This window comes from Mustelus asterias, chromosome 13 (assembly GCF_964213995.1).
Source record: "Mustelus asterias chromosome 13, sMusAst1.hap1.1, whole genome shotgun sequence".
NCBI classification, from domain to species: Eukaryota; Metazoa; Chordata; class Chondrichthyes; order Carcharhiniformes; family Triakidae; genus Mustelus; species Mustelus asterias.
In genome coordinates, this window is record NC_135813.1 from 32,785,966 (window position 1) to 32,810,768 (window position 24,803).

Genomic DNA, 24,803 nt, shown 5'->3' on the forward strand with positions numbered 1-24,803 from the left:
GGGGCTTTCCCCATTCCTGCTTGCTATCTAAGGGGTGGCATGGTGCCACAGTGGGGGGGGGGGGGGGCGACAAGGTGGCACAGTGGTTAGCACTGCTGCCTCACAGCGCCAGGGACCCGGGTTCAATTCCGGCCTCAGGTCGCTGTCTGTGTGGAGTTTGCACATTCTCCCCGTGTCTGCGTGGGTTTCCTGCGTGTGCTCCGGTTTCCTCCCGCAGCCCAAAGATGTGCGGGTTAGGTTGATTGGCCATGCTAAATTCCCCCTTAGTGTCAGGGGGATTAGCAGGGTAAATGCATGGGATTATGGGGATAGGGCCTGGGTGGAATTGTGGTCAGTGCAGGCTCGATGGGCCGAATGGCCTATGTCTGCACTGTAGGATTCTATGATCTCCACTGGGTGGTTACTGAAGTATGGTTTGGAGAGTGGTGTGGTTCCGGTGAATGGCCTGCCGGTATTCACGGCGGATGCTGACCATTTAGATGAATGTATTGGAGGACTGTCGCTACCTGCGAAGGTGTGACAGCCTGGTAGAGGACAGAACAAAAAAACCGCCGGGGTTGGAGGAAGGACTTTTACATGGAATCACTTGGAATTGCACAGCACGTCCAGCATGCAAACAGTCAGTCCAATTGCTCCCTTTGTGACTACCGCTATATTTTAAAAATTTAACCTGACCTTTAAACACTTCATAGAAACCCTACAGTGCAGAAGGAAGCCATTTGGCCCATCGAACGTGCACTGACAACAATCCCACCCCAGACCCTATCCCCATAATCCCACATATTTACCCCGCCAATCTCTCTAAACTATGCATCCCAGGACACTAAGGGGCAATTTAGCACGGCCAATGTACCTAACCAGCACATTTTTGGACTGCGTGAGGAAACTGGAGCACCCAGAGGAAACCCACGCAGATACAGGGAGAATGTGCAGGCTGTGCACAGACAGTGACCCAAGATCGGAATCGAACCCGGGTCCCTGGCGTTGTGAGGCAGCAGCGCTAGCCACTTGTGTAATCATTTTTAAGTCAATTACTTACCACTCATTTTGTTTTGTTTGTGGTTCATACCGTATATTTCTAAGAAGCCTTTTGTCAACAAAGGGATGTCTACTTGTGGGGGCTTGCTTGGCTGCATGTCTGTATAAATTTGCATTTCTGGAAAAGACTTCTAACCAGTCTTCTATGTTTACTAGCTTGGAGGATTTTGTTGACATGTATTACATAAACTTGTTGTACTATTAGTTTTGCGTAATTCCAACAGTGTTAAGAAAGCAATATTTATAAGAGGATCTCAAGATATTTGTGGCTTTTCTTGTTGCCAGCCTTTCATGAGAAATGATTGGATCTCTTTATTCAACTCAGTCAATAAAAAAAAAGTCTTGCATTTATATAGCACCTTTCATAACTACTGGATGGCCCAAAGCATTTTCCAGACAATTAAATTATAGAATCCTTACAGTGAAAAAGGAGGCCATTTGGCCCACCCAGGCCCTAGCCTCGTAATCCCACATATACCCTATTCCCCCAAGCACTCAGGGCCAATTTTAGCACGGCCAATCAACCTAACCCGCAAATCTTTGGAGTGTGGGAGGAAACCGGAGAACTTGGAGGAAACCCATGTAGACACAGGAGAACGTGCAAACTCCACACAGACAGTAACCCAAGGCCGGAATTGAACCCGGGTCCCTGGCACTGTGAGGCAGCAGTGCTAACCACTGTGCCACCATGCCGCCCCCAAATCATTTTGAAGTGCGGTCACTCTTGTAATGCAGAAAAAATGGCAGTCAATTCACACACAGCAAGCTCCCACAAACAGCAATGGAATAATCCCCAGAAAACCTGTTCTTTTGTGGTGTTCCTTGTCTAATAAATTGACGGGACACTGGGGAGCGCTCCCCAGTCTTCTTTGAAATAGTGCTTGGGGATCTTTCATGCCCACCTGAGACCGGAAACAGAGGCCAAGCTTAACATCTCTTCCTGAAGACAGAGCAGCAATACTGCAATGGAGCCTGGATTTTTGTGCTGAAGTCCTGGACTGAGACTTACTCACAATCTTCTCACTCAGCAGATGAGAGTGAAAGTAACTGAGACGCAGCTGACGCTGCCAGTTTAGTTCCACAATAGAACATTTGGAATAGTGTGTGCAGTTCTGGTCACCTCACTATAAGAAGGATGTGGAAGCGCTGGAAAGAGTGCAGAGGAGATTTACCAGGATGCTGCCTGGTTTGGAGGGTAGGTATTATGAGGAAAGGTTGAGGGAGCTAGGGCTGTTCTCTCTGGAGCGGAGGGGGCTGAGGGGAGACTTAATAGAGGTTTATAAAGTGATGAAGGGGATAGATAGAGTGAACGTTCAAAGACTATTTCCTCGGGTGGATGGAGCTATTACAAGGAGGCATAACTATAGGGTTCATGGTGGGAGATATAGGAAGGATGTCCAAGGTAGGTTCTTTACTCAGAGAGTGGTTGGGGCGTGGAATGGACTGCCTGCAGTGATAGTGGAGTCAGACACTTTAGGAACATTTAAGCGGTTATTGGATGGGCACATGGAGCACACCAGGATGATAGGGAGTGGGATAGCTTGATCTTGGTTTCAGATAAAGCTCGGCACAACATCGTGGGCCAAAGGGCCTGTTCTGTGCTGTTCTATGTTCTATAACAGGGGAGACTTTTGTTTTAGCCCCTGACAAGAGTGGGCAGGAAAGCGTTTCACATCACCGGTGCTCCAGTTCCCCGGCTCCATCCTGCCTCGAGGCCATTTTCCTGGGAAGTGGGTTTGAGAGTTGCAGCTGACCGACCTGCTCGCAAATAGCGAAAAGCTGGTTCAACTAGTTCAACGGCCTATTGCCAGAGGCCAACTGAAATTTTACAGTCAGTTCTATGTAGGTAAGAAGGATCAGCCCAGCTTTCAGTGGTGGCCATTCAGTGGTGCGTGTGTTGCGGAGGGGGTGGTGATGCGAGAGACGGGTTGTGGGAGTAGGCAGGAGTGAGCAGTGCAGTTCTCCAGCCAGCCTTAGAAGCCCTCCCCATTTGCCCTCCCTGTCAGCTGCAGGCCATCCTGTGGAGAGGTCCCTCCTGACCTGGTTGAAGAGGAGGCACTTCCATCTTGGGTTGTCCTCTCCTTCACTTACCTGCAATGGGTGGCCTGCAAGTGCTGGCAGGCCTACAAGGGTCTTCCATCTTTGAAAGCCCACCCACATCCTTAAATAGATGGAGAGTCTGGAAAAAAATCACAGATGTGAGTGACTGTTATCCACAACGTGTGGGCTTCTAACCCCTATTCCAACATAATAGCAAGGTCCTGAGGCTTGCGGGGAAAATCCTGTCCCTAGTGTTCAAACAAACATATTCTGCTCATTGTGGATGGTATTTAATAATGGTCAATACGCCTCTTAATTTTTCTCACACAAAAACAGAAAATTGCTGGAAAATCTCAGCAGGCCTGACAGCATCTGTGGAGAGAGAATAGAGACAATGTTTCGAGTCTGGAGGACCTGTCGTCAGAGCAGTCCAATTTCACAACCCCTCCCTATCCTCATTGTATAAATCTCTGTTGACTCTCTTTCCTCTCAGCTCTGACAAAAGGTCATCGAGACTCGAAACGTTGGCTCCATTCTCTCTCCACAGATGCTGTCAGACGTGCTGAGATTTTCCAGCGGTTTTCTGTTTTTGTTTCAGATTCCAGCATTCGCAATATTTTGCGTTTATCTTAATTTTTCTCATTTGTTCCACCCAAAGTTCACATCATAGACACCCCGTTTCTCCTTCATCCCCTTGGTGTTGGAGTAAAGACTCTGCACCCTCTTTCATTTCAATTCATTTCTCCCTCAAGTCTCAAATCTGTGGAACGTCTTAATCTCTCTTAGTTTTCCCCTTCTTTTATAATTAACTGACTTATTAAATTTTGATAAACTTTTATTTCTCTACATTTTAAATGGATAGTCCCAAGGATTAGGTTTAACATCACTCCGTTTCTACACCTCTATTTACCCCATCTTCACTTCCCTTTGCTCATCCAGAAATACGCAAAACTATGGATCCCAGTCATTCGCTCATTCAAGCTGAACTTTCCCAAAATTCTATTATGGAGAAAATTAGTATTTTGTTTTAATCAGAGTTTCAGGAAACAGAATAAGATTGGAGGGTAACAGCGGATAGACATGGACGATGCACTGTACCATGGTACGCAAAAACCCCGCTACTCATAGAGGGGTACAGAGGGATTTTCTGTTCTGGGGAGAGGCTCAGGGGTCAATAATACAGACACAAGAATAGACAAAAAATTTGCTGGCAGGAAGTTACATTGCTAAGTCTAACGATAGATTGTGCAGCATCTAGTCTATGGAATGACTGGACAGAGTGGCTAAATGACAACTCCTTGAGCCGTACTCTTTCAACTTTCATGATGCGAGTTTGATATTTTGAAAACGCACTGGGAATAGGAAAGCGCGACCCAATAGCTATGGATTCTGTCGATCGGCACAAGGAATACATAAAGCCCTATCTTTTTTAAACGGATTTGAAGGGGCAATTCAAATCACAAAAGAGATAAAATGGTTGGACAAAGTGAAAAGTCACCGAAACCTGACCGGACAGGAGTGTAAATGGCCTGGCAGTTGTTCCTGTAAGCTGAACAGCGTGCAGAGGGCCAGCTGTTGTGGTAATTCTCTTCAGTTGTTCCATACAGTTTATTCAAAGTCACTGGTGGCGTGTCCTATTGCATTACCCAGTACAATTGACCAAAATTCTGAAATCTCAACACATTAATTCACAGCACAATATTTATATTGGCAGGAAATAACAGCAAAATATCACAGGGAGCAGCCACTTTTTTTTTCCCGCCTACCCTGACTGTACACTTCCACGCTCCAGTTTTCTAACAGATCCCCTCACAGGTCGGGTAAGCTTGGTAGGTAGATTAGGTGAATATCAACTTGCATCAGAAACTTGGATCAAATAAAAATCCTACACATATGGGACATGGGGAGCACAATAAAACTGTTCAGGATTGGTGATTGGGTCAAATATAGAAAAACTCAATGAAGCCCAGAGGGTTGTTAAATAAACATCCATTTTACACACGCCACAGTTAGAAAAGTTAAAATGAAAATAAACAAAAACTGGAGAAAATAGAAGACCATTAACAAGAAGAATTTGTAAAGCAGTTGATTGCAAGACCCTCTGGGATCTGATGGGATTAGTTTCAGAGATCCTGTTGGACTGCAAACCTGTTGGAATATTTGGCGAGTTTTTCGGATCTTGAAGGATTTAAGAGTGAAAAATTGACAGATCCTTCAGGATTTGTTATCAGAAATAATTATTTGCAGCTTTCTGGTTTAAAAATGATTAGTGTACAGTAAAATTTACAATATCCAGAATTGTTAAACCAGTGCACTGGGATTATTTGGATTTTTAAAAATTGACTATTTACAGTCTTGTAATTGATTTGATTTATGATTAACATGTATTGGGATATAGTGAAAAGTATTGTTTCTTGCATGCTATATAGACAAAGCATACCATTCATAGAGTACATGGGAAGAAGGAGAGGGTGCAGAAAATAGTGTTACAGTCATAGCTACGGTGTAGAGAAAGATCAACTTAATACAAGACTCTAAGATACATGAACAGAGTTAGGCCATTCGGCCCATCGAGTCTGCTCTGCCATTCAATCATGGCAGATAAGCTTCTCAACCTCATTCTTCCACTTTTTCCCTGTAATTCTTGAAACATTTTCTAATCAAGAACAGATCTATCTCTGTCTTAAATGCACTCAATGACCTGGCCTCCACTGCCTTCTGTGGCAATGAATTCTACAGATTCACCACCCTCTGGCTGAAGAAATTCCTCCTCATCTCAGTTCTAAAGGGTCGTCCCTTTACTCTGAGGCTGTGCCTTCAGGTCCTAGTCTCTCCTACTAATGGAACCATCTTCCCCTTGTCCACTCTATCCAAGCCTTTCATTATTCTGTAAGTTTCAATGAGATAACATAAGGGGTAACACATTGAGATAATATAAGGCAGGTCCATTCAAAAGTCTGATGGCAGCAGGGAAGAAGCTGTTCTTGAGTCGGTTAGTACATGATTTCAAATCTTAGTATCTTTTTCCCCAATGGAAGAAGGTGGAAGAGAGTATGCCCGGGGTGGTGAGGTCCTTGATTATGCTGGCTGCTTTTCCGAGCAGCAGGAAGCGTAAACAGAGTCGATGGATGCGAGGCTGGTTCGCATGATGGACTGGGCTATGTTCACAACCCTTTGTAGTTTCTTGAGGTCTTGATCAGAGCAGGAGTCATACCAAGCTGTGATACATCCAGGAAGGATGCTTTCTATGGTGCACCTATAAGAGTCGTAGTGGACATGCCAAATTTCCTTAGTCTTAATTGGAACAAATTAAAAAGGGAGGCACACAGAGCTATTGAAAAAATACTAATTATGGGGTACAAATCTGATCCCCAGGTTTACACAGGAGCACAATGATTGATTTGCGCACCCCAGGTTAGAGAGAAAAATTCAACTGGTGTTCCTGCTCCCAAGAGAGACTTGCTTTAATATGTGCTTATTTACTGCAATGCAGCGATTCAAAGTCACAAACAGTGGAGTCGACTTTAAGCATTCCCGTCAGGAGGGAAATAAATTAAGGAAGTCTGAAGTTAAAAATTACCCAGTATTTGTTAATAATTTCAACCTATCATTAGTTGCATGATGTTAACTCAACAATCCCTCACTGCATTGGGAGCAATGCTCAGACTGCATCCTATTTCCTAATCACATTTATTCTGAGCTCAGCTTCCCACAAGGATTGTAGGATCAGGGAATAGTACTGCAGTTTTCCACCGTGGTATGTTATTTCTATTCCAGTAATTTCAGATCAAGAAACCCGACTTGCCACTTGGTAGAGTATCATTATATAGTACTGTGTCCATTGTATCCAAAGTCACAAGTTGCCTTTGGTCACCTATACCACATATTTAGGATCCATCCCAAAAGCTCATTATTCAGTATAATATGTGTTGATCAGGTATTAGTTCTCCACTGCACCCCCCAAAACACACATCATTCCTGTGACTTAATTGTCCCATATTTGGATGAGATGGTCGTGAGGAGATCAGAATGTGATAAAGTAACAAAGCGAAACATAGAAACATTGAAAATAGGTGCAGGAGTAGGCCATTCGGCCCTTCGAGCTTGCACCACCATTCAATATGATCGCGGCTGATCATGCACTTTCTGTATCCCACTCCCACTTTCTCTCCACACCCCTTTAGCTACAAGGGCCACATCCAGCTCCCTCTTGAATATATCTAATTAACCGGCCCCAACAGCTTTCTGTGGTAGAGAATTCCACAGATTCACAACTCTCTGAGTGAAGAAGTTCTTCCTCATCTCAGTTCTGAATGGCTTACCCCTTATTCTTGGACTGTGGCCCCTAGTTCTGGACTTCCCCAAGATCGGAAACATTCTTCCCACATCTAGCCTGTTCAGTCCCGTCAGGATTTTATATAAAGTTAAAGTTTATTTATTAGTCACAAGTAGGCTTACATTAACACTGCAATGAAGTTACTGTGAAAATCCCCTGGTCGCCACACTCCAGCGCCTGTTTGGGTACTTTGAGGGAGAATTTAGCATGGACAATGCAACTAACCAGCACATCTTTGGACTGTGGGAGGAAACGGGAGCACCCGGAGGAAACCCACGCAGACACAGGGAGAACGTGCAAACTCCACACTGACAGTGACCCGAGCTGGGAATCGAACCCGGGTCCCTGGTGCTGTGAGGCAGCAATGCTAACCACTGTGCCACCGCTCATATGTTCTATGAGATCCCCTCTCATTCTTCTAAATTCCAGTGAGTAGAAGCCCAGTCGATCTAATCTTTCTTCATATGTCCATCCTGCCATTCCGGGAATCAGTCTGGCGAACCTTCGCTGGACTCCCTCAATAACAAGAATGTCCTTCCTCAGACTAGGAGACCAAAACTGCACACAGTACTCAAGGTGTGGCCTCGCCAAGGCCCTGTATAACTACAGCAAAAAGTTGAATACGTCATTTCTAAGAGATGCTCAGTCCTGTGTATGTTGACCAAGAGGATAGCCAAACTTTGGCAAGGTGTCTGTGAGGAATTGATCAAGTTAGAACAAGGTGACTGAGGAGGCAGCCTGGCTCATACAAGGTGATGACTGCAACAAATGTTGGAGAATTGGTTGATGAGGCTCGATGCATTCAGGTTACTTTGGGGAGGCAAATCAGATTAATCAGTGAAGATTAATGACTGTCTCATGTTATAGAAGTCATCATGTATTAAGTCAACAATGAGGGCGTAGATCTGTACCAGTTAAGCTATAAATGTGGAAGTTACTGTCGGATTGCTTTTCTTGTTGAAGAGAACAAAAGTTCCTCACGACCTTTACCTATCCACAATCAATTTTGTAAGATTTTGAACAGAAATTCTGTGCAACTTGGATATAAAGAATACATTTGTACAACAGCAAAATTGTTAAAAATCAATGACTGAATCAAACATAAAGAAATTCTCAGCTGGCTGTTGGGGTATGAAACTTAATATGACTAATCAATACCAATGCTCCTTGGGTTAGGGGGATTGGCCATGCAAAGTTGCCCCTTAGTGTCGAGGGAACTAGCTAGGGTAAATGCATGGGGATAGTGCCTGGGTGGGATTGTGGTTGGTGCAGATTCAATGGGCTGAATGGCCTCCTTCGGCACTATGGGATTCTATGATTCTATAACTGGGGAAGACAGTGGTGTACGGTAACATCACTGGAATAGTAATTGAGATGCCCAGCTAAATCCTCTGGGGACATGGGTTCAAATCCCACCATGGCAACTGAATTCATTTAAATTCAATTTATTCACAAATTTAAAGCTAGTCTTAATAATGATGACCATGACAATTATCACCAATTGTCATAAAAACCCATCTGGTTCATTGATATCCTTTAGGGAAGGAAATCTGCCGTCCTCACCCAGCCCGGCCTACCTGCGACTCCAGACACAAAGCAATGTGATCATTGGAATGGCCCAGTAAACCACTCAGTTCAAGCGCAATTAGGAATGGGCAATATCCCATGGAAGAATTTTTTTAAAACTGGCATCAGCTAACCTTAATCATTGAAATCTGGACTCCTAACATCAATCTCTTTACAACATGTAACAGATATCCTGTTTTATCCTATGCTTAACTATTCCCAAAATATGTTTTTATGTACATTATTTGGAAGCCTTCTGACTATTAAGGCATTCCTGAAATTTTCGATTGGAAGGGCTGAGACTCCTTGAACTCAGCACAGATGAGTGGTCCGGGTGGGGGAAATCCAACCATGTTTTTAGGCAAACATATTGGTCATCTGAAGGCCTTGTGGCACATTGGATAGCGTCCCTGCCTCTGAGCCAGAAGCTCCAGGTTCAAGTTCCACTCTAGAACTTGATGGCCAAGGAAGGTTCATAATGCAGTCAATCAAGTTGAGTGTCAACCTGCAACTCCTTCCAACATGCAGATGGCTTATGGTAAGAGTGGGAGAGACTCCTGGTCAGCCATGCTTGATGTGGGGTGGTGTCCTCTTAAGGTATACACTCCTGGCGACAGACTAGCGACCTGTTCCCGGAATTACTAGTTATAGAAACAGACGAAAGTCTGCCTTAGCGCACCACCAAGTGCGGGAGGAGAATTGGAAATGAAATAATTGTCAACCTGGCCATTCGCAAGGTGCCTACTCTGGGTTTCTTAACAACAATTGAGAAAAAGCAAGATCATTTTGCCACTTGAATATTACAATTTCAACATTTGCATTATTTATTTCCTCCTTCCCTCAGTTGTGTCCACTATTCTTGTGAAGCCACCGACTGTCAAGAACTCAACCTCAAAAACGCAGTGCTGAACTGCAGCGGGACTGGACGCTACAACGGGGACCAATGCACGGTGTTCTGTCAGCAAGGCTATGTGCTTCACCTGCGAAGAGATGAAGACGCCTCCAAACGTCAGGTCAGTTTGAGCTCTTTATGATGCCGAGTTGGCCAGTAACAAAGGATTTCAATTCTCCCGCTCCGTCATTTCTTAAAAGATGGGTTTTGCAAAAGTGAACGCTTTGACACTAGCTATGTTTTTTATCTTGTATCTCCTGAGAACATAACAAAGGAATCACATTGGCGGCGACAGCTGGCATAGAGCACTAAAGCTGGCATTGACATTGCCAAACATACATGGCTGCTGGAAATTGAGTAGAGGATTACAGCTCCAGGATGCAATAAAACACTGTAAATTATGTCAAAGTTATTGTTTGTTGGCTTAGAGTGCATATTTCAAACTTCACTGCTTGGTTTTGAAAATGGAAGTTGGCTGGGATAAGTCCAGCCATAACAACAACTAATGAACACTGTCTCTTTTCTCTCTTGTTTCTCCATGGTGCCATTCCAGTCCAATCTAAAGCTCACTCACTTTTCCAAATCAGCTTCCACCTGGTATTTGCTGTCAATGCAAATGCTTTCTTATAAAAAAAAAGACTTCAAGTAGTTTAGACATGACTATTTCTGAGAAATGCTCTGAAATGTCACAGATGCACATTACAATAAGAATCCTTGAAAAATTCAATTTGCCTTTTATTTAAAAAAATAAGGCAGGATATAAAGTTACATTTTCTCACATCCCTTGCGCATGTTCACATCGGAAGCAATGATATAAAATCAGCTACAAATAAAACATTATGAAGCTCCCAAATTCACGGGTGTTCCAGCCATTCAATGTTGGTGGGATCTTCCAGTCCTGCCGATGGGCAGGAAACCCATTTGATAACGGCGGGACCAGAATACCCCGCTGCCGGCCAATAGCGGGCTGCCTCCCGCTACCACGAAACATGCAGCAACTTGTGCGGTAAATCCAACCCAAAGTCTCAGAAAGCACCAGTTAGGTGGAACTCAGGATGAGTCTATAATTTCTACCAGGTCTAATCAACGGACCACTTTTCATCCACTTGTAGGAGAGCATCTAACTTGTCTGAAGAGAAAATTCACGCTTGAATAAGTGGCATGGTGGCACAGTGGTTAGCACTGCTGCCTCACAGCGCCAGGGATCTGGGTTCGATTCCTGGATTGGTCACTATCTGCACAGGTGCCAGAGTATGGCAACTAGGGGATTTTCACAGTAACTTCATTGCAGTGTTAATGTAAGCCTACTTGTGACAATAATAAATACATTTTAAACTTATAGGAGAAAAGAATGCCTGTAATCAAAGTTCATGTTTTTAAAATCAAATGATTTTTGGCTGCCCGTTAGGGAGAAAGTTTACAGAATACTTTAATATCCATTCTTGGCTCAAGGCTTTTTTCCTCTTTTGCGACGTTCCCAGGAGATTTTGCGACTATGGGGACGAGTGTAGGGGGGTTGGGGACTGGGGGATGGGCTAGGGAGCTGTAGCTCAGAAGTGTTGAGCTATGATAGTGAACTATGTGAAACAGGTTGGATGGACCAGCTGTGGTTTTTTCCTACATACCATGTGCATTCGTACAGAAAATTTCTTGCACGAGACTTGTTCCCAAAATATGACTTCAATACACATTGAGCTGGAATATTCATACATATGTATAACACACACATATATATATAAAACACACACACACATATATAAATACATAACATATATAAATATATAACACACATATATATATAAATAACATTATATATATATAAAACACACACACTCCTGGGTCCCTGTGTAAGTCAGCACACAGCCGTGCGAAGTTGGCATATTCCACAAAACTGAATGTGAACTGCCAACTAAAGACAGCTGCGAGCTGACTAAACAAAACAACTTAGGTTCTTGTTTTTGGTCCCTTCGTATTGTTTCTTTGTATCTGTATGGTTTACTGAGGCACTGCCCCTGTCTTTTTTGCTGTAATACTTGCAAAATTACAAGCTAGCAAATTGTTCAAAATCATCCATCCAAATAGGGGGAAAAAAAACTCCCATGTTAAAACATCACAAATCTCCAGAGAGACCAGAACTGGTTTACAAACGTGCTGAATGGTTTGTTTTAATAAAATGTTTGTCTCAAGCTTCTTAAGTCTGAGAATGCTGGAGAAGAAGCTCTGCATGCCCAGCAGCATCTGGAGGGAGAGGAAACTAGGAGTTAACACCTTAGGTCCAACTGACTCTTCATGCATCCGCAGTATTTTATAGTCTATCTTATACTATCTTATAGTCTGACGCCATTTTATAATGATGTGGAAATGCCGGCATTGGACTGGGGTAAACGCAGTAAGGAGTCTAACAACACCAGGTTAAAGTCCAACAGGTTTATTTGGTAGCAAACGCCACTAGCTTTCGGAGTGCTGCTCCTTCGTCAGATGGAGTGGAAATCTCCATTAGAACTCCATCTGACGAAGGAGCAGTGCTCCGAAAGCTAGTGGCGTTTGCGACCAAATAAACCTGTTGGACTTTAACCTGGTGTTGTTAGACTCCTTACTACGCCATTTTGTAAAGCATTTAAAACAACAGAACCAGAGGCCATTCAACCTTTTGTTCTGCATCATACTGGAAAGAAAGAAAATGTTTTCCAGTAGAACCGGTATTATGGCTTAAAGAGAAACCAAGCAAGGTGTGACATGTAGAATCATAGAATCCTTACAGTGCAGAAGGAGGCCATTCGGCCCATCGAGTCTGCCCTGGCCACAATCCCACCTAGGCCCCATTCCTGTAACCCCCACACATTTACCCTGCTAATCCCCTGACAGGAGGGAGAATTTATTGCATGGCCAAACACCCTAACCCGCATATATCTTTGGAGTGTGGGAAGAAACTGGCGCATCCGGAGGAAACCCATGCAGACACGGGGAGAACATGCAAACTCCGCACAGACAGTGGCCCAAGGCGGGAATTGAACCTGGGTCCCTGGCACTGTGAGGCAGCAGTGCTAACCATGGTGCCGCCCGCATAGGGGACATTTCAAGAGTCTGCGGTCCTGCATCACCTGCCCAGCCCACTGACAGGATTTGGTTTTCAATTTTTTGATTTCTCCAATATCGCCACTGAAAGCTTTACACTCTTCATTCTCAGTTTTAGAAACTGTGGTGATATTCAAATGCATTTTCCCAGTGGGCATAAAGAAAGAAAGAACAAAGGCAAACTTCCACAGCATTCCTAATAACCAGCAGACATCAGAAGGTGCTTTTCAGCCAATAAAGTGCTTTTTGCAGTGTGATCACTGTTGTAATGTAAAAACATGGCAGCTCATTAGCCCTCAGCAAACCACTACAAACAGAATGTGATAATGACTAGATAATCTGTTTTTTTTGTGATGTTGATTAAAGGATTATTATTGGCCAGGATAAAACTCTTCTTCTTTGAAATAGTGCCTTGGAATCTTTTACATCCGGCGGCACAGCGGTTAGTATTGCTGCCTCACAGCGCCAGAGACCCCGGGTTCAATTCCGGCCTTGGGTGACTGAGTGGAGTTTGCACATTCTCCCCATGTCTATGTGGATTTCCTCTGGGTGCTCCGGTTTCCTCCCACGGTCCGGAGATGTGTGGGTTATGCTGATTGGCCATGCTAAATTGCCCTTTAGTGCCCCAAGATATGTAGGTTAGATGGGTTAGCCATGGGAAATGTGTGGGGTTATGGGGTTATGAATGAGCCTGGGTAAAATGCTCTGTCAGAGAGTCGGTGCAGACTCGATGGGCCAAATGGCCTCCTTCTGCACTGTAGGGATTCTATGTTCTGAGCAACCACATGGGGCCTTAGCCTAACCTATCACCTGAAAGGCAGCACCTCAGACAGTGCTTTGCTCCCTCACTACTGCACTGCACTGCACTGGCATGCCAGCCTTAATATTTGTGTTCAAGTCCTACAGTGGGACTTCAACTCAGAACCTTGCAAGTCAGAGGCAAGCCAGCTACCAGCTGAGCCACTGCTGATGCCCAAAGGTAGTGTTTGAAATTGGTTTTTGCTGAGTTAACTGATCCTTGCCACAGCAGTGTGATTGTCCTACAACTGGCCTCTAGGCTTTCAACTGCTGGGGGAAAACAAGAAAAAAAAAATCAATCAGTTTTTTTTTCAAATCCTGATCACTCTCCAGTGATCCCTTGCCCAAAGTACCATGTCCATTTCTGTCAGGTGTCAGCTGAGATTTTTTCCTTGTCAAGCAACCTCCCATCGCGCACTGTCTGGATTCACACACAAACAACAGCTACTTAAGTGAGGCACCACACCATTACCAACGCTCAGGGAACTACACCCAGCAAGGGAGCAGAACATATGGAAGAAAATGGAAAGATTAATGTCCATTAAGGTTTAAAAAACAAAGCGCAGAACCAGAGCTGAATGCTGAAGCGTTGAATTTTCTGTCGTGAATACTTATCCAGGAATGACGACTGCGAGTAACAATAACCAGGAGGTGTCCCCGCTGTAGCATTAGCAGAGAAAACAATCTTGGTTACTATCAATTAAAGTTAATATATTCAAAGGCTTCAAAACCCAGAGGAAAGGGAAAATATGAATTGGAGATTTCCAGAAGACATTAGCATTCAGGGTCAACCAGTCATTTCATGTCCAACTGCAGCTAATTAAGACAAATGTTGTGGCGTAGGCCTCAGTTTCCCCACAGGGGGCTTTTTTGGGGTCTGAAGTGAGCATGCGCAGCCTACGCGCGTGTGAATGTTGCCTTCACAATCCACTGGGCTTCTTTATTACAAAAACAGACTGAGCTAAGCAAAGCATTTCAGGGAAAGGTCCACTGACCATTAACAGATATGATGTGCAACTTTTACCGTGTTGTTCTTGTATTCGTAAACTTAATTGTTCACAGAGAAGACAAAAAAAAAGATAAATCACAGAGCCAGCCGTAACCCATGCACTTCCTGATGCTACAGAAGGATAAACTTGATTTGGAGCAGGCGAGAGATTATTTTCAACCGAAGGATGGGTTGAATGCCTTATCCACAGGAATTAGCACCAGAACTCAGTTAAAAATGGAAATCAGTACAAGGAGATATTCAGAACCCAAATGGTGGTTGGTAGGGACTGGTGCTGCCATGTTTGATACTCAGACATTCGCCACGCACAAACACACACACACGAACCTCCCCAAATCTTCTCCACTCGGTCTCCAATCCCAACGTCGCCTCTCTTCCCAGTACCATACACCTTTCCTCTTTATGAGGCCTTCATACATTTCCCCCCCCCCCCCCAACCAAGCAAGATCACAGGATTGACAGCTCACCCGACTGAACTCACTTTCCTACCCTCGGCCAGCCCAGCCCCCTGTAAGGACTTGATGACTCAGTTGGTCCTGAAGCCTCCTTCACCAGTTACCTTCCCGTCAGACTGGAAGTCAGCCTGCAATTAGGGATCCAGTCCACAGTGGTTAGCACTGCTGCCTCTCAGCACCAGGGATCCAGGTTCAATTCCGGCCTCGGGTGACTGTCTGTGTGGAGTTTGCACGTTCTCCCCATGTCTGCATGGGTTTCCCCCAGATACTCCTTTTTCTTCCCCACAGTTCAAAGATGTGTGGGTTAGGTTGACTGGCCATGCTAAATTGCCCCTTTGTGTCAGGGGGACTAGCAGGGTAAATATGTGGGGTCATGGAGATAGGGCCTGAGTGGGATTGTGATTGGTGCAGACTCGATGGACCGAATGGCCTCCTTCCGCACTGTTTTATGATTCTATGAATCAGTATCAGAAGCACACTGCAAAGTTAAAATAATACAATCTCCAAGGGAATCCCAACTCCTGAGTTTTGCCTGCCTTTCAGACCACTCCTTCTTGCAGGTGAGGCAAGTAAAAATTCAGCCTATTAACTCAAGTCGGCATTCAGTGAGAAGGTACTTCCTGACAGTGAAGGGCCTCCCTTCTTGTACTCACTGACCAGGTTATATGTCCATGCCTGAAGGCTATTACAGCATCCCCAACCAGATGGTTGTGCCATTTATTTGGTGACCAAAGTAACACTTCACCAATTTGAAAAATGTAAACCATTTCAAAACAGAGATTTGTAAAATAAGTGCACATTTCATTGATATTATTGTTCTGACACACTTGTGGAAACTGTCAGAAAGGAATGGCATATCTTTAATTCATTAACTGTACCGCTGCTTTTGTTGGCTGTGGCAGTAAGTGTTTTTTTAAACTGTATTTTTTTTCACAATTCGAACTATTTTTCAAACCAAAAAGTCTTAATTTAATCTGAGTAATTTAGTCTCCAGGTCTCTCTTTATACACTGACGAACTCTGAAGTAGGTTATTTGTTCTTGAAGACAAACCGCCTTTATAGAAACATCTGACAGACATTTGCAATATTACAATGGCAAAATTACACAAAACACTTAATCACATCACTTACACATAATATCCTATAAACGAGACCTTCTCCTTAAAGTGTAACTAACAGTGCACTCTTTAAAGTTCTGGCCTGAAATTATGATATATTGGAAGCAAAAATGACAAGAAAATCTCTAACTTCAGACTTAGAATCATAGAACCTCTGCAGTGCAGAAGGAGGCCCTTTGGCCCATCGAGCCTGCACTGCCAACAATCCCACCCAGGTCCTATCCCCGTAACTCCACATTTATCCTGCTCATCCCCCTGATACTAAGGGGCAATTTAGCATGGCCAATCAACCTAACCCGCACATCTTTGGACTGTGGGAGGAAACCGGAGCACCCGAAGGAAACCCACGCATAATGGGGAGAAGGTGCAAACTCCACACAGACAGTCACCCAAGGTCAGAATTGAACCTGGGGCCCTGGCGCTGTGAGGCAGCAGTGCTAACCACAGTGCCACCGTGCTGCCCGTACTTTTGAATAGGTGAAAAATGGACAAGAGGGATATCTCAGTGTGAACAAAATGAACTTCAGGATGCAGTGACCACATTTAATTTTCAACTCTCTGATATAAACTTGAACTCAATCCAGGTCAATGTAATGAAACTCTCATCCACTGGCTTCATGGGTTTTGAATTAAACACTTAATCCATCCTTCAAGGATGCAGCTTCACCAACAAGTATTTATATTGTATCTTTAACATAATGAAATGTCCCATTATGCTTCTGGGCAGCACAGTGCTTGGCACTGCTGCCTCACAGCACCAGGAACCCGGGTTCAATTCTGGCCTTCGGTCACTGTCTGTGCAGAGTTTGCATGTTCTCCCCATGTCTGCGTGGGTTTCCTCCGGATGCTCCGGTTTCCTCCCACACTCCAAAGATACAAATCTTTAGGTTGATTGGCCATCCTAAATTGCCTCTTAGTGATGACAGATTATCAGGTTAGGAACCGGGTGGGATTGTTTTCTGTGTAAGTACAATGGGCCGAAAGGCCCCCTTCTGCACTGTAAGGATTCAATGGGTATTTTGGAGGAAAGCATGTCACCAAGCCACATCATGAGATATTGGGGGGAATTTTACCACTTTGAGTCTAAGCGCCGGATCTGGGCGTCAAATAGATCCGCGCCTGGAATCCTCTTTGCTCCGGCCCGATCTGCGCTGTGGGCGGGGCTTAGCACTGGCGGACCGATCAGAGCTCTGAACTGTGCACGCGCAGTTCGATAAAAATCTGACAGAGCGCCTGGGCGCAAAAAAAAAGCAGAAAGCGGAGAGAGTGGCTCTCTGACGATCATCCTCTGGTTGGTGGCGCGAGGGGGGGGGGTGGCGGTGACCGATCATCCCCTGGGGGTGGGCGAGGAGAGGGGGTGTGATGTATCATCCCCTGGGGGGGGGGGGGGGGGGGGAGGAGAGGGGGTGTGACGTCTCATCCTCTGGTCGGGGGGGTTCCGCTGCCTGTCTGCGGCCGATCCCTCCTGGCACCATCACTGGTACACTCCCAGCCACAGCCATCTCTCCCGCCATCTCGCACCTGCAGGGAAGAGTAATCTGTGGCTGGTAGTGTACCAGTGATGGTGCCAGGAGGGATCGGCTGCAGACAGGCAGCGGAACCACCCCCCGACCAGAGGATGAGACGTCACACCCCCTCTCCTCCTCCCACCGCCCGCAGTGGATGATCTGTCACACCCCCTCTCCACCCCCCCCAGGGGATGATCTGTCACAGCCCCCCCTCCACCCCCCCCCCTCCCCCCCCCCTCCCGGGGATGATCGGTCACATCCCCTTCTCCTCCCACGCCCCCCCCCCACCCCCCCGATCCCCAGGGGATGAGACGTCACACCCCCTCTCCTCCTCCCACCCCAACCAGAGGATGACCTGGGTCAGAGAGCCGTTGCAGTCTCTGACCCCGCTCTTCGGAAGCTGCAGCGGCGACTTCAGACTTTTATTTTGCAGGTCGGTAACAGCGCGGATGCGGGTCAGGCCAGAAGACTTTAAAGTGGGATTTTGCGGTAGAGTTGGGCGCGCAGTTCATTAAGTCGATTTAAATGCATGCAAATGCATTTAAATCATCGGGCCACCCGATTCGGGCGCGTGCCAAACCCACGCCCGAATCGGGTGTCCGTAAAGCCGCGATCTGCTCGGAATCAGGTGCAGATCGCGGTCTAAGCCCGACACCCAACTTTACCGCGATTTCGCGCCCGAAAATGGGTGCGAAGTTTTGGTAAAATCAGGCCCATTAGGTGAGGTGAACAAAATTTTGGTCAGAGTTTAAGGAGTATCAGACAGGAGGAAAGTGAGGAAGAGAGGTGGAGTGGTGTAGGGAGGGAATCCCAGAGCTTAGTCAAAGATGGCAGAAGGAAAAATGCTGGATATGGGAAATTATTGTGCTGGCATACAAACAGAGACAGCTGGAGCACAATGCTGTTGCGCTAAGACCCACTCACCTAAGTTCTCACTGACCTCCACAAACTCTAGGGTTGCCAACCCTCCCAAGGTTAAGCTGGAGTCTCCAGAAATTAAAGATTAATCTCCAAAGCATTGCTGTAACCAACCCAGTAGAAAAATAATCGAGGCATTAAAAACATTGCGTACTTTCTTGCATTCTCTTTGAACATTTTCATTTATCAGTGAAACAAACAAAATTGAGGCGGCAAAAAATGGGCTATTTAACTGACAGCCATGCAGCATCCAATCAGGTAACAAAGAGTGGCGGAGTGCTTGGAGGCAAGAGGTCATCTGATGAACTCCACAGAAAGGGGAGACAGTGGCGTAGTGCTGTTATCACTGGACTAGTAATCCAGAGACTCAGGGTAATGCGCTAGGGACTCGGGTTCGAATCCCACCACAACAATGTTGAAATTTCAATTCAATGAAAGTCTGAAATTAAAGGTCTAATGGTGATTGCTGATGTTCACAAATGTCCTTCAGGGAAATAAATCTGCTGTCCTTACCTGGTCTGGACTACATGTGACTCCAGATCCACAGCAATGTGGTTGACTCTTAACTGCCCTCTGAAATGGCCTGGCAAGCCATTCAGTTAAAGGGCAATTAGGGATGGACAATAAATGCTGACCCAGTCAGTGATATCTACATTGCATTAACGAATAAAAAAATATATCAAAGCAGAGTTGACAACCCCAACTGGTTCCTGGTCCAGCATTCAAAATTCTCATTCTCCTGTCCAATGGTCTTGTCCCTCTCTTTCTCTGTCACCTCCTCAAATTTAATTTAGAAATAATTTCTAACCCCTCAAGAAATCTGCACTCCTTCAATTCTGGCACTTGGTGTGTCACCCATTTCCACCGCTCCACCATTGGCAGATATATCTGAAGCTGTCGAGTCTCACTGCTCTGGAATCCCTTCCCTAAACCGCTTCACTTTTTGAACTGATCATTCTCTTACTTAAAAAGCCCTTTGAAAGCGACCTAATATTTTCTTAAATGGATAATTTTGCCTGAGAACACTTGTGTGTAGTGCCTTGGTGTAATGATGCTCACCATGGGGGCAATTCTCCTAAAAAGATTCTAAGTGTTGAATTTGTGTAAAAACTGGAGTAAATCACCTTGTTTTTTTCAGTCCGAGTTTCAAAATGAACTTCCCACGGTCTTTGCACTGCAGAGTGTCTCAGCGTGAATTATGCTGAAGATCGGGGGGGCGGGGCCTATCTCCGCTGGAGAAGCTGACAGCATAGCGCTGAGTGGGCCACTGTGCATGCGCCAATCTGTCAGCGCTGAGATTCGCGCATGCATGGTAGCCCCGCACTGCTGGCCTCCCCACGACCCCTGCATCGCTGGCCGTGCGACCCTCACATGGCCCAATCACTGGCTCCCCGAACATGTCCAGGCCAGCCTCACTCCCACCGCCCCCCCCCTTCTCCCAGCCTGCCTCGATCTCCACCACCTCCCCCCCCCTACAGTCCCAACTCCTCCCTGAAGGCTGACCGCTCCCCCACCCCCCACCCCACCCTGATGGCCAGCCCCGATTGCTGGCTTCCCTCCCTCTGTCAATCAGCCCAAATGCAGAATGGCAGCGGGACCCCCCCCACCCACACCAATTGTGCCCCCAGAGGCCCCGCACCCCATCAGGCCCCACCCTCCCAGGCACTACCCGATGCCCAGGGGGCAGTGCCAAGGTGCCCTGTGAGCATTGGCACTTTGCCCCTTGGGCAGTCCTGGGGGCCCAGGTTGGCACTGGACTTTATGTGCCGTCAGCTCCAGACCCACCAGAGATTTCTGGTGCTGACGGCACATAAAATCCGGCAGCCAGAGAATCATGGAGGCCATGGCGCCCAGTGGGCAGTCCACGAAACAGCCTCCTTTCGAGTCTTCCGGCCTGTTGCACTACAAAAGCAACACAGCAGTCTGGAAGAATCCCCCCCCCCCCCTCCCGCCATGTCTTCTGCGTGACCTTTCAGACTGTCTTCTGCCTGAAAGTTCCACCCCCGGGGTGATTACCCACTCGCGCTCCCAATTGGTCCCTCAAGACAAGTGACTCTCTTCTGCTGTGCTGCCTTAAAGGGACAATCATCACAATCACTAAATCCCTCCCCCTTTAACTCTTTTATACAATTATCAATCACTGAGCTACTCAAGCCGAAATTCTGACTAAACATTACATACACGAGTTGGATAAATCAAGTTTTTCTGTTTCTTGGAGAACAGTGTAACTCTGTAGTCTAAGATGCTTCCACAGGATCAACATTAACACAAACTGCAAATAATGGGTACCTCTTCTGGCATAGACAGTTCATTACAACTTGTCTCCAAGGCGCACCAGTTATGTCTCTAACAGGTCAATTAGGTACTTTAGTGCTTACAAGTTCAAAAATGTTTCTTGATGGCTCATTGATAAGATCGTGAAGCTTGTGTGTCCAAACATAAACACTTCTACTGGTCAGCTTTAACGATGTACAATTCCCAAATATAGTCTTGCATGGAACTCTCCCATACAAGGATTGCTTCCTACTGAGTTTGTCCTAGACTGTACTCTGACCATGTGAATACATTCATCACTCTGTAGGCAGTGCTAGTCTACAATTCCACATTGACCCTTGTTCTGCTAAGCACCTTACATTATGGTGCATGCAGGCATATACCATCACAATACAATTGTCTTATGTCGGGACAATTCTTTCACAATGTGTGTTAGCTTTTATTAACAGGGGGTTGGAGTTTAAGAGCCGTGGGGTTATGCTGCAACTGTACAGGACCTTGGTGAGACCACATTTGGAATATTGTGTGCAGTTCTGGTCACCTCACTATAAGAAGGATGTGGAAGCGCTGGAAAGAGTGCAGAGGAGATTTACCAGGATGCTGCCTGGTTTGGAGGGTAGGTCTTATGAGGAAAGGTTGAAGGAGCTAGGGCTGTTCTCTCTGGAGCGGAGGAGGCTGAGGGGAGACTTAATAGAGGTTTATAAAATGATGAAGGGGATAGATAGAGTGAACGTTCAAAGACTATTTCCTCGGGTGGATGGAGCTATTACAAGGGGGCATAACTATAGGGTTCGTGGTGGGAGATATAGGAAGGATATCAGAGGTAGGTTCTTTATGCAGAGAGTGGTTGGGGTGTGGAATGGACTGCCTGCAGTGATAGCGGAGTCAGACACTTTAGGAACATTTAAGCGGTTATTGGATAAGCACATGGAGCACATCAGGATGATAGGGAGTGGGATAGCTTGATCTTGGTTTCAGATAAAGCTCGGCACAACATCGTGGGCCAAAGGGCCTGTTCTGTGCTGTACTGTTCTATGTTCTATCTTCTATGTAACCTCGGCCTGTGAAGGAATGGTCATAGTACTCCGTTTCTGGTACTTGGGTTGAGTTTCTTTTCTTCCCAACATTTCAATTCAGCACCTCTTTCATTGACCATTTTATCATATTGGTTCTTGTGCTTTGCTAATTAGCATGACCACTTCAGCAATCTTGTTTTCTTAATGTCTTCTCTCGAGCTGTAATTCTTTTTGCTCATTCTTCTTTATGTTCAATGCTTCCTAGTTTCTTTTGAAGTCTTTAATTCCGGTGTTTCTTCCGAGGTGAATTCATCCTGTTCTCGCTGGACATAGACAATTCACAAATGGAATCTTCATTTCTACTTGTTTTAAATTCAGCTAAACCCTTTTCGGCTTCATTGTTGGTCCTGTCTGTCTCTGACAAAAACTTTGATGTGCTTTCATTCTGCAATTTTCTCATTGTCCTTCATTTGGTCATTTATTGTCCTTCACTGCCCTCCTTCTGGAATATTTCAGTGCCTCTTCCCTGAGGTCTTTATTACTTCCTCTGAAGTCTTCTGCTGCCTTTGGACCTTTTTTAAAAAAACTTAAGGTCCACTTTTCCTTTAACACAAAATTATCACAGCTCTTGCTTCTGTGGGTTATTTGCTCTCCATTTCTTTTTCTAAACTTCTGACTGTACCGGTCAATTCAGATTTGCTCTGCATCTGTGTAATCAGTCCTCGGAGGCAGAAGCCCCTTCACCAAAATCCCTTTATTTACAAGTCTGACAACTGCATACAGAGTGCTTTCAGTTAGCAGTCTACACAAGGAGTTCCAGAGGAACTGACACTCAAAGCAAGAGGCTCCCTGACTGGCCCATCAATTTGGCCCTTAATCAGGGAGTTCATATTCTAACAGGCCCATCTCAATTGCCTGATTAAAATCATTACAGTCTGTCTCTCAGGATCTGGCAATATCTCAATATCTCACTACTCACATAACTTGGGCCACAAGCAGTTTCCTCATAATCCATCCCATCCTCGTTGCCAATGTAATGATGCGCTACAGACTTTGTCAGGAACACAAAGGGTATTGATTAACAAGGAAAGACCGCACAGAGGCCAACAGCCCCACGGTCATTGCCCCCTTCCTCTCCAACCACCTCCCTCCGCCCCCCAGTTTCCCTGAAGCAGCTCAGTGGCTGCCCCAGTCCCTACATGTCTGCAGACTGTCTTCTGCCTTGAGAGCGCATTCCACCTGCAATATAATCCAATTTCAGTCCCAATTGGTCCCTCAAGCCAGCTGACCCTCTTCTGTGGTATTGCCCTGAAAGGGACAATCACTGCAATTGGCACGTTTGACCAGTTTTGAGGTGGTTTCTAAATGCAAGTTTTTGTTGGGACTAGCCTGGGATTGGTCCATGCTGGCACTGATTTCCCAGGTTTTTAAAGAAAAAGAAATCCATTCCTCAGCACTGATAATCTTTATGTTGCAAAAGAAGCAAATCTTGTTAACATAAGGTTGTGTATATTGTGGTGAGAAAAGATTTATATTTGTGGCTTTAATTTTCAGGTCTGGCTGCATGGCGTAATGCATTTGAACCTTGATCATTCTTTTCCAGCTGACTGTCCCTGGAGAGTTAATTTGTGGGACAGATATCATCACTGCTATCAAATTTCTCCTGTCATTAAGTAAACCGCAGTCTGCCATCATGGCAAATCTGTTTCCAGAATAAATAACCAAAAAACTAGGTAAATACCAGCAACTGAGAAAGAAACACTTTTAAGTGACCTTTCTAATATCCAAATAATTGCTAAGGTCTGGCAGTTCCAAGGAATGTTCTCCACAACAATAAACAGGGAGTTTTGGACAACCAAACATTATCAGGTCCTCGGAAAGGCAAATATCAAGCGCTGTAATAGGGAAAGGGGGGTGAGGGTGGATGGAGAAAAAGGAAATCTCTCAGCCTTGTTCACAAATTAAACAGATCTTGATAAGGGAGGCAAACAATTTAGCTACTTGAAGCACATTTCCAAAAGCGTCAGCAACCTCATTGCAACACTAACATTCTGGGAAACGTACACTGCTTGAGTTTGTGCTTAACACTTTGAGGACTTGCCTTTCGTAGCTTACATTGTTTAAGTCTAAGAATGGTCTGAACTATGAACGTAGGCTTTCAGGAGCACAAAGGGGAGGAAGCACAAGGTGTTCACTTAACCAAGGGGATGCTGCAGCTCAGAGATAGGAAGCTCGAAAAGATCAGACCTATTCTGCAATGAATTAAAGTTTAAAATTTAAAGTTTATTTACTCGTGTCACAAGTAGGTTTACATTAACACTGCAACGAAGTTGCTGTGAAAATCCCCTGGTCGCCACACTCAGGCACCTATTCGGGTACATTGAGGGAGTGCAGGGTGGCACAGTGATTCGCACTGCTGCCTCACAATCCCAGGGACCTGCGTTCAATTCCCAGCTTGGGTCACTGTCGGTGTGGAGTTTGCACGTTCTACCCGTGTCTGCGTGGGTTTCCTCCAGGTGCTCCGGTTTCCTCCCACAGTCTGAAAAATGTGCTGGTTAGGTGAATTGGCCATGCTAAATTCTCCCTCAGTGTACCCAAACAGGCGCCGGAGTGTGGCAACTAGGGGATTTCCACAGTAACTTTATTGCAGAGTAAGGCTAGTTGTGACACTAATAAATACAAAAAAAGAATTTAGCATGGCCAATGCACCTAACCAACATGTCTTTGGGACTGTGGGAGGAAACCGGAGCACCCGGAGGA

At 45.5% G+C, this 24,803-nt stretch overlaps 1 protein-coding gene across 1 annotated transcript in view; it reads left to right on the plus strand.

The window, feature by feature from the left end:
• Positions 1-24,803, plus strand: part of pappaa (pregnancy-associated plasma protein A, pappalysin 1a) — a 285,790-nt gene that overhangs the window by 174,122 nt on the left and 86,865 nt on the right. Inside the window, exon 14 of the mRNA XM_078227597.1 lies at positions 9,825-9,993. Coding sequence (XP_078083723.1) covers positions 9,825-9,993 — 169 coding nt within the window. The remainder of the gene's footprint in view (positions 1-9,824; positions 9,994-24,803) is intronic.